We start from the raw sequence: 10413 nt of genomic DNA on the forward strand, positions 1-10413 counted from the left end.
ATAAAAAAATACATAAAATTAGGAGACGTAAATCAAATCCAATCAAACTACGAAATCAGCTCAGAAGGTATACGATAGATCAAATTGAACAAAAATGATTTAAACTAGATCAAATATATATATATATATATATATATATATATATATATATATATATAATATATATATATATATATATATATATATATATATATATGAAATAGCATTAAACATATTTGTTTTTGAACTTGTTGATATTCACAAATACTAGTAGAAAAGAAAACATATTTATGTGTTATAGGTGAGAAGATGAAGCACTAATAAAAATTAATAAGTAATAAATCCACCATGCATGTTGGCTTCATTATTAAGTAAATTGATTATAAAGTTGGAAAAAGTAAAGTAATCCAACCGTTCACATAGTAGACCACCCCACTCACATTCCTCTCAGAAAACATTCCCTTTTTCTTCACAAGCTTCCAACTCTCATCATCTCTCTCTCTCTCTCTCAACTTATTTTCAGTATCATCTTCATCACCCTTTGATCATCATCAATCCATGGACACAACTCAATGGCCTCAGGTAATTAATTAATCAATCCATGCACTTTTCTTTATCAAGGCTCAAGATCTTCCATATATCTTTTTCTTACTTTTGCTTTTGCTTTTTTTCTTTCACTTTCTTCAACAATTCTTAGTCTCTTCTTTTCATATATTTGTTTAATTATTTTGAACTGAAGGAGATTATGGTGAAGCCATTAGCAACAAACACAAGTGAAAAGAAACCAAGACCAGAAAAACAACAAGCTGTTAATTGTCCAAGGTGCAACTCAATCAACACAAAATTCTGTTACTACAACAACTATAGCTTAACACAACCAAGATATTTCTGCAAAACATGTAGAAGGTACTGGACTCAAGGTGGATCCATTAGAAACATTCCCGTGGGAGGTGGAACAAGAAAAAACAACAAGGTTATTAGATCTTCTTCTAACCTTGTTTCAAATCCAACAAAAAACCTAGTACCTAGTATTCTTGTTACTAGTTCTCAAAATCAAAAACATCATGAACAAGGACAAGATCTAAATTTGGATTTCACTTCTGTTTCTTCTCATAGTTTTTCAGCATTGGAGCTTCTTACTGGGATAACTGCTTCAACTACAAGGGGTTTTCATTCTTTTATGCCGGTTCAACTTCAAGGTGATTCCAACACTAGTAATATTGGGTTTCCTTTGCAGGATTTTAAGCAAGTGCCAATGAATTTTTGTTTAGATGGGATTGGTGGAAATGGTTATGGAAATGAAGGAAGGGTTTTGTTTCCTTTTGAGGATTTAAAACAGGATTTGGATCAGAATAACAATAAGGGAGATCAACAAGGTTATACAACTGGGTTTTGGAATGGAATGTTGGGAGGAGGATATAATGGTAATTAACTAAGGAAAAGTCATCTATATGTTTCATAGTATTGCTAACTTAATTTCTTCTTTCAATTTCTTGCACTAGTTGTTGTTGAATTATCTATAGGAATTAAGGATGAAAAAATAATTGATCTTCAATTTTAGTGTTTAGGACAATTAGTGATGGAAGTAGAGATAATTTTATATTTTGTATGTTTTGTTTCTCATTGTTACTTCAACTTTTTTTTTAGTGATGTTTGATGCATTCTCACTTTTATTTTAATTTTTTCTCTTAAAAACACTATTAATATAAAACTTTTAAATAATACTGATCAATGTTTAATTAATCCCTACTTATTATTTTAGGTTTAGGAGAAGAGAAAATGATATATATGCACAATCAAAGATTGTCATGTGTCACGCCACATCATCCTATAATTTTTAAATTAATAATATGATATTGTTGAACGATGAATTTTTGTTAAATAATTGTGTAAAACTATTTTAAATATTGTGGCATATTCATTAAACTCTTTGAAAATCTCACATTAAAAGATGAAGAGTTTAATGTAATTAAGACATGAACCTGTTTAAAGATCTAATTAAAGTACTTCATTGAATACAAATAATAGAGTGAATTTTCTAAAAAGAAAATAATAACTATATGATCAATGTTGATATTGAGAGACATTATGAATGTTGACTTCTAAAGAGATATAATCAATAAAAAAACAAGTAATAAAGTGATGAATAAATATTGTAGGTAAATATCATGAGTAAGTAAATAACATAAATTTTTATGCAATCAAACATTTTACATACTAATAAGGAAAGATTTGTAACAAATATTATGGATTAAAATTAGAGTTTAACAAAACTAAGTAAAGGTTCGAGTTTGTCATTTGAATAAGACTATTCATCTTATTTTGTGGTGTTGCAAGTTGCAACACTTCGCTTCAATACAAAACTTAATTTTTATGTATTTTCATCAATTTTTTTAATTAAATTATAATTTTGATTTCCGAGAAAATAACACAACGATAAGAGATTTTAAAAGAAACACAAATCAACACAAATTAACGAAAAGAAATTTCAAAAACAATACAAATCGTGATAAATCTATATGTCATAAAAATCTATTAAATCCAAATGTGAAAAATCATTTGAGATGTAAAACCTAAAACTAAATTCTAATAACATTTTTTATAGTTTCATTTGAGATGAGATGATGAAGATCAAGAGTCTGAAATCTTGTTAGATCTGCAATATGTGGGTTGTTGTTAAAAGGTGGCGATGAAAATTGAGGGTCTGTATTTTTGAAAGATCAGAAATTGTTCCTATGTAGTGTGGATTTTTGTTGTTGTTAGTGATGGTGGCATGGTACCTTATTAATCCATATTTGCATTTTCTAAGCAATTTGAAACTTTTGTTTTTTTTAATAATTACTTTTAATTGAATCAATAAATGTAAGAAATTATCTTTTAAAAAAATGTAAATGATATATAAAAAGGGATGATAGGGGTGACAGTGTCCGTCTGAGGCTGTCAACTTTTAAAAAATAAAACATCAATACTTTTTTTTGGGCTAAATCATAGTTTTTGTTTCCTTATTATGCTTTACTCACATAATCAATTCTTCTATTTTATTAAATAGTTTTGGCCCCTTATCCTTAATTTTAATATAAAAAAATATTGTGTTAATTTTTTATATGTTGTGATGCTTTTTTATGATGTTGTATTGATTTTTTATTGTATTTAAGATCATTTTATAAATAAATTATTAATTAATATTTTTTTAATATTTTTTAAAAATACATATGAAAACTAATTAATTAATTAATTTTAAAATCATATTTACTGGGTGCATGGCCCATCTATGCAACCCACCCACAATTTTTTATTGTTTCATGTTTGAGAATGATATATATACATTTAAATTAAATAGTTTTCACACGAGGTGAGATTGTATTACAAAGTATTTGATGGGGATGACTATGGAAAGTTGATTTAGCAATGAACCCGACACATGTAATCATATTATTTGTGGTTGAAATACAAATTCATTAGGTCGTTGAAGATAACCAATAAATAAATGGTGTGATGTGATCACACATAACCGTACCAATTTATCACTCCAACCAAGAATCAAAGTATGTTTTTTCTCAACTACTTCACTTTTTCTTTTCCTCAATGAATCAAACTTCTCAGAAATAACATCAGACACGAGTTCAACCATCATTGCAAATATAAGCATCCATCCAAAGCTAATGAAATAACAACTAACCTTGGACCAATTCCTTCGGAGTTCGCATGATTGCCAGAGTCGGCAATATAAGTCCAAGACAACCGATGGGAATGCACTAAATCATCAGAAGTTACACCAAAAAGGATCAATCCTCCAATAAACATTAGTAAAAGTGTTGCAAATAACAAGACAATGGGTTTAGCATATAGGTAAACTGGTGAAAAGACATCAACCCAATAGGCTATTTGCTTGTTCAGAGACACTTGTTCTGATAAATCGTCAGCACATCTTGATTTTGATACATAGTCTACGTACTTAAAAATGATGAGAGATAAGTAAAAAGTTTGAACAAGAAAGTGAGAGAAAGGTTTCTGGTGAAGTATTCAGGCGAAGGAGGTTGGGTTGTGAAACTAGTAACGTTGAAGGTATCCAAGTTATGGAACGCGTGTAATTTGAGATTGAGTCTGAGAATTTCAGCCTTGAAAGAAATAAAAAATAGAGGTTGGTTAAGTCGTTTATAAGACGAAGGTTGAATGATATTGCATTTGAGTTAAAGGAGTTAGTTACCTGCAAGTTATTTACTTGGCCTTGTAGGTGTGTATTTCGGTGAAGTTAGTTACCTGCAAGTGGACTTAGAGTATATCGGCGGGCGTGTTGTGATGAGGAGAAAGACGGTGAAGGGAAGAATCAATCTCTAGCGGAGCTGTTGGAACCTGATATTTCTGAATTCAGGGACATATTCTTAAGCACACACTCCTAAAATAATATACAATTTCTTCTGCAACGCAGAAAAAACAATGATCTTTTTAGCATCCTTCTTCAAACCCTTACCAATAACATCAGAAGGAATGAACAACTTGGTAGAGACAGGGTTCACTGATTTGGGCTTATTCGCCGTGAATTCCTTAACCATTGTGGTTATTGTAAGATCCACTTTTGTTATTGGTGTTACATGAGAAGGTTAGCTTTCATTATGGCACGAGATGATGAGTGTGATTTGAACCCATGAAGATGTGTATAGAAGAAGGTAATGCTTTATAATATAGTCTCACATCGTGTGGAAACTATTTAATTTGAATGTATACATATCATTCACAAACACCAAATAATAAAACTTGTGGTTGCATAGACGGGCCTTATGCCCAATAATTTGTTTTTAAAATTAATTAATTAAGTAATTTTCATATGAAATTCAAAAAAAAAATTAAAGAAAAATAGTAATTCATAATTTATTTTTAAAATTGCATAGACAATAAAATATTAATATGTTTCATGTCACATCATCAAAAAAGCACCACATATACAAAAAAAAAATTTACACCTTAGCGCTCTTTTTATCAAAATTGAGGATGGAGGACCAAAATTGTTTGAAAATAAAATAGGATGATTGATTTCATGAGTAGAGCATAATAGAGAGAACAAAATTATAACTTAATTTTTTTTTATCAAAAATAAAAAAGAATATCAATATTATTTAAAAATAAAATAAAATGACTAATTTACTTAAATCTATTAAAGTTTTAATTTATTCATTTCCTATTTGATTCTAAATCTTATTTCTAAACATATTGATTGTCATTTTGCGGTGTTTTTATGATTATTAATAACAAATTTTATTAACAACATAACTTTCATTCATAAACACTTTCACACCTTAAAAATTCATTGTTAATAATCATAAAAATTCATAAATTCAGGAATAGTCTAGTAGTCTTCATTAAATATCTTTTTTTATGAAATAGAATTATATAAAATATAAAAGACAGTAAAGATCTAAAGGTCTAGAATACAATTAAAAAAATTGAAAAGCGACACAAGAAATATAAGAAAAATTAGAGTTACTAACGGTAAAATATAGGTGGTGAGTATGAATGTGAAAGTGATGGTTGTAACTTTTTCTGCCATTTTTATTTCTTTGCGTGCTGTACGTTCTGTTTAAATACATTCACTCTGGCATTAGGGTGTCAGTATCTGCATTAAAGCAAGTATGTATGTATCACCTTGACATGAAGATGGTTACTATTCAGTCTAGCTATTCTAAAGAGGAACAAAAGCCAGCCAGGTGATATTTCTCTGATATCTTCACATGACACTGCATTAAATAAGTCTAGCTTAAATATATATCAATGTTTCATTAAATGATAAAAACCTCACATGCTAGCTTTCATTTACTATTCAGAACAACATCATTTATACTCCCTCCGTTTTTTATTATAAGTCGTTTTTGACTTTTCACACATATTAAGAAATGTAATAATTATGGTATAAAAAAGAGAAATTATGAATGGTTTTACAAAATTGTCTTTCATTAATGGTATTGAAAAGATAAATTGACATAATTAAAAGAAGAGAGAATAATAAATATTTAAGGGTATAATAGGAAACATAACATTAATGATTCATTGGTATTATAAAGCGACTTATATTGTGATACAAAATATTTTTCCAAAGCGACTTATAATAAAAAACGAAGGTAGTATGTCGTATCAATGTAATTCATACTAGTAATAAATATTTTTTTATAAAAAGTAATATTAAAGAAATTTTATTTTTACATTTGAATAATTAATGTATTATCAATGAGTTACTAAAAAGCTCAACCACTTAGATGTGATAACATTCAACAAGTGATATCAAATAAGAGAGAAGATAATTTTTGAAGTGTAGAATTCGTGATTAATTTTAAAAATTCATTTACTTTAAAAATAATTTATCTTAGTCTAGAGATAAAACATCGAAAAATAGAAAAAAGAAATTAAAGATAGGAGAAAATAAATCAACAAAAATAAAAGAGATATAAATAGAGAGATTGTACCAGAATTTATAGAGGCTCGCCCTATCATTTGACCACTCCTCTTTCCAAAACTTTCTTCTTAAAAATCTCATTAATGCAAATAATACCTTCTATGACAGAGCTTTCACATCAACTAACAAACAACTGAGGTTTAAGCCATAGTTGTACCATATTTTAGTTTTCTTTAAAAAAAAGTATTACATATTCTCTCGGTTGACCTGACAATCGAGGGGAAAGGTATTCAGGGTACATGTCTTCTAATCTCAGAAACTGCATTTTAGCATCTTTTAATTTTATTTTATTTTTATGACATATTACCTCGGTTTAGTTTGAAATTGAGGAGAAAAGTATTCATGGGGCACGTCTTTGAATCCTTCCAATTGCATTTTAACATCTTTTAATTTTTTTTTATGACATATTACCTCGGCCGATATGACAACCAAGGAAAACAATATTGATCAACCACCCTTTCGAATTCCAACAATTGCTTTTTAGTGCATTTACTTATTTTTATTTTTAGCTCAACCAAGGGGGGAATTTTTGTCCAATTTGATGAAAAAATTAAGTAACGAATCTTTGTTGTACATTTATAAAGTAAAAACGGTCCATGCATTGTCAACTCATCAATCCACATGAAACATCGGTGATATGCACCTAACCCTCACCAACCATTCAGAATGTGAATACTGCAACAATCCATATTGGATGAAAAATGTTGAAATGTAAACTTAATGTCATGAAAATAGTGATAATGAAAGTATTTGCATGAAGTATAATGTCATTCTCTATGATGGATTACAAGAGAAAAAAAAAAGTTTTAAGGGTGATTCCATAATGTAGTTTCTTCTCTTGTAATTGCTTGTTCAAAATGTTTAGTATGGAAAAGATGGATGTAATTTAACAATGTTAGTTGTTGTTATTATGTCAAGTAAAATATTTTATGTTGTTGTTATTGAGATTTAATATTTAACAATTATATTGATTTTGTTTTGTTGTTATTATTGTTGTTGTTGGAATTTAATGTTTCACGATTCTATTGATTTTATCATTGTTGTTATTGAGATTTAATTTTTAACAATTCTATTGATTTTTATTGTTGATGTTGTTGTTTTATTGATGATGATGATGATTCAGAATTTGTCAATAAATTTGATGCTTAGCATATTGAAACGGAAAAAAAATGGACAAAAATTATGTAAACAAGGCATTTCACCTAGGGGTATTATTTAAACTGAAGAAAAAAGTGGCACACTTTTAATTTTGAAAATCCAAATAATATTGTTTTTGGGGATCGAACTCATGACCAATTCCACTTTTCCCCTTTGTTGGGAGTTCAACCGAGATGAAAAGTGGCACACTTTTCATAACATCCTTCTTTAACTTGCCTACTAAACCGAGGTAAAAGCACTTATTCGTAATACCCTAAAAATACTTAAGCACGATTATAATACCCTAAAATCCCGACTCTTAATTTAAAGAATAAAATCAATCATTTTAGGATGATACTCAAACATAACATGCATAATTTTCAAATAACTTCAAAACTCGCAGCGGAACTCAATTAAATAACATAACTTCAATTATCTCATCAAATTGAAATACTCAATAAAATTAACATGATCCAATGAGTAATTCAAAACAAATAAAATATAGTGTTCCCGATGTTACAAATCAGTGTATTAAACCATATAAATAGAGATAAACGATAAAATAAATGAAGAAAAACTTTAAGACCATCTTCCAACTCACAGTAGCACTTACTCCTCCTGAGTATCTATACAAAAATGTACAGAGCAACACAAAACAAACAAGAAATAAATGGGGTGAGAATGCACTCAAATGTATTAATAGTCTAAAAGAATGCAAGAGTAGCTTAAATCACACAATCAACAACATACACATTCAATTTACACAATAACACAACCATTCAAGTCACATAGTCGTTATGTATTCAAGGTAACTCACAACTCAATTCTATGCATGTGGTACCAATTTGGACAACAGAGGTTTCTTACTGATCTCGTCCACTCACCAACGGTTCCTCATTCGATTCGGGTTCCCACTTTTGAACCCCGAACGATCACAAGTCACCACTTTTGAACCCACCACTCGCCTCTTTTAACATATGGGCACATGATGATGCATGACATGCAAAGTAATACAACAACAACGATATTTATGGTTCCACTTCTAACCATCAACAACATGTAATACATCACTCATAGTAGTCCCCACTTCTGAACTACACACCTCAACATAACACATGCAATTATGTTCACATCGCATAATTATATTCGCAGCAAAAAAACTCATAAACATAATCATAAAACACCTCTTATAATTATGAAAATTAAATCAATTATTATTTCATTATCATAATAATTCACCTCAATCAATTAATTACATCAAATACCTCAAAACAACAGTCAAACATTGACCGCACGAGAAAACATCATTGAAATTGAACTGACCACTCAAAAAAGATTTATGACGGCCATGACAGGAAGCTCGTCACTTGGGTGACAACTGTCACCCAACCCATCATCTCTTTCCTTCATCACCTGTCATCCCTATGAAGACCGACCATAGAATTTCCGCCTAGAGACCATGACGGTTTCACTGTCACCTTGCTGACTACCGCCAGCCAACCCATGTGCATAACATGCAACCCATCACGCTGTTGCAGAATGCCGTTTCTACGTTTTTCTCCATGGGAGCTCATCTAAAGCTCCGATTTTGACCCCTAGCACTCCAATTTGCACAAAAATAATAGATACATATCATACAGGGACCAAATCATCACATACTCATCGATTATCATTCAATATTATCAATTAATCATAATTTCAAGGTTATGATCATAGCATCAAAACACATAAATGGCAACAACCAGATTCATAATTCATACCAACACATCATGCATAATATTCAGCACATAACAGAGCATGAATTTACACATTAAACAGGGATTTCATCATTTAACACTCATAAAGCACAATAATGGTGAATAAAACATAGAAGAGGGTGAGGATCACTCTTTATCCTTCATACAATACACCTATATTCAAGGAGTCCCCCTACCTGAATTTCCAACAATTACTTCAAACTCTTATGATCGTTAAACATTTCAAATATACAGCCAAACATATAATGTCTCTAAACTTTAAGCACAAACACCATAGTTTCTAACTCTAAGTCATGGGTAGGATAATTCCTCTCATGAATCTTTAGTTGTCTCGAAGCATACACAACAACTTGACGATTCTGCATAAGCACACCACCCAACCCCATCTTTGAAGAATCACAATACACAACAAAAGTATCTCCTAATTTTGTATTTAACAATGATATGACCTTTCTTGCAACAGTAGTGATAAGTCAAGTGATGATGAGAGTGACTTTCTCTATTTGATTCCTTTACAACAAAATTATACTTTTTGGATGGTACATTTAAAGGTCTTTTAAATTTTGTTGGATTAATAATGAAGGTAACTTTTGATTCTAAAGCCTTGTTCAATTTGGATTTCAAAGTAATAACCTTTTTTTCCAAATGTGACAAGTTTCACAACCAAACCAAGAAGATTTCACGTCCTTAACATCAACTTTTGAAGCCTCTAAAATGGTTTGCTTAAGAGCTTCTATTTGTTTTTCAGTTTCTAAAACTTTGGCTTCTAAGTAAGAAAATATTATTTTATTTGAAGCCAACCTTTTAAAAGATTCTACGACTTCACCATGTAGATTTTCAAAAGAAATTTATAATTTAGAATAATACATTCTATCAATAGGTTCATATTTAGAATGACGTACATTCTCCTTCTTGTGATGATGGACCATGAGGCAAAAAAATTCCGCTTCATCACTTTCACTTGAGCTATTTTCACTTGAGGATTCCCTATCACTTTTCCAAAAAATGTATGATCTTCTAGGCTTGCTAGACTTCTTGTGTTGACACTTTCCTTTATCCTTCTTAAGCAATGGAGAATCCAGCTTATAATGAACG

The 10413-nt window shown here is 29.8% G+C and overlaps 1 protein-coding gene across 1 annotated transcript; it reads left to right on the forward strand.

Annotated features, from left to right (window-relative positions):
• The first annotated feature begins 386 nt into the window (after positions 1–386).
• LOC127096991 (dof zinc finger protein DOF4.6) lies at positions 387–1646 on the forward strand. Its single transcript, XM_051035511.1, has 2 exons — positions 387–561; positions 719–1646. Exons 1-2 carry the CDS (start codon positions 538–540, stop codon positions 1409–1411), a joined length of 717 nt encoding a protein of 238 aa, XP_050891468.1. The 5' UTR covers positions 387–537; the 3' UTR covers positions 1412–1646.
• Positions 1647–10413: the final 8767 nt, after the last annotated feature.

Source organism: Lathyrus oleraceus, chromosome 6 (assembly GCF_024323335.1).
Source record: "Lathyrus oleraceus cultivar Zhongwan6 chromosome 6, CAAS_Psat_ZW6_1.0, whole genome shotgun sequence".
NCBI lineage: Eukaryota > Viridiplantae > Streptophyta > Magnoliopsida > Fabales > Fabaceae > Lathyrus > Lathyrus oleraceus.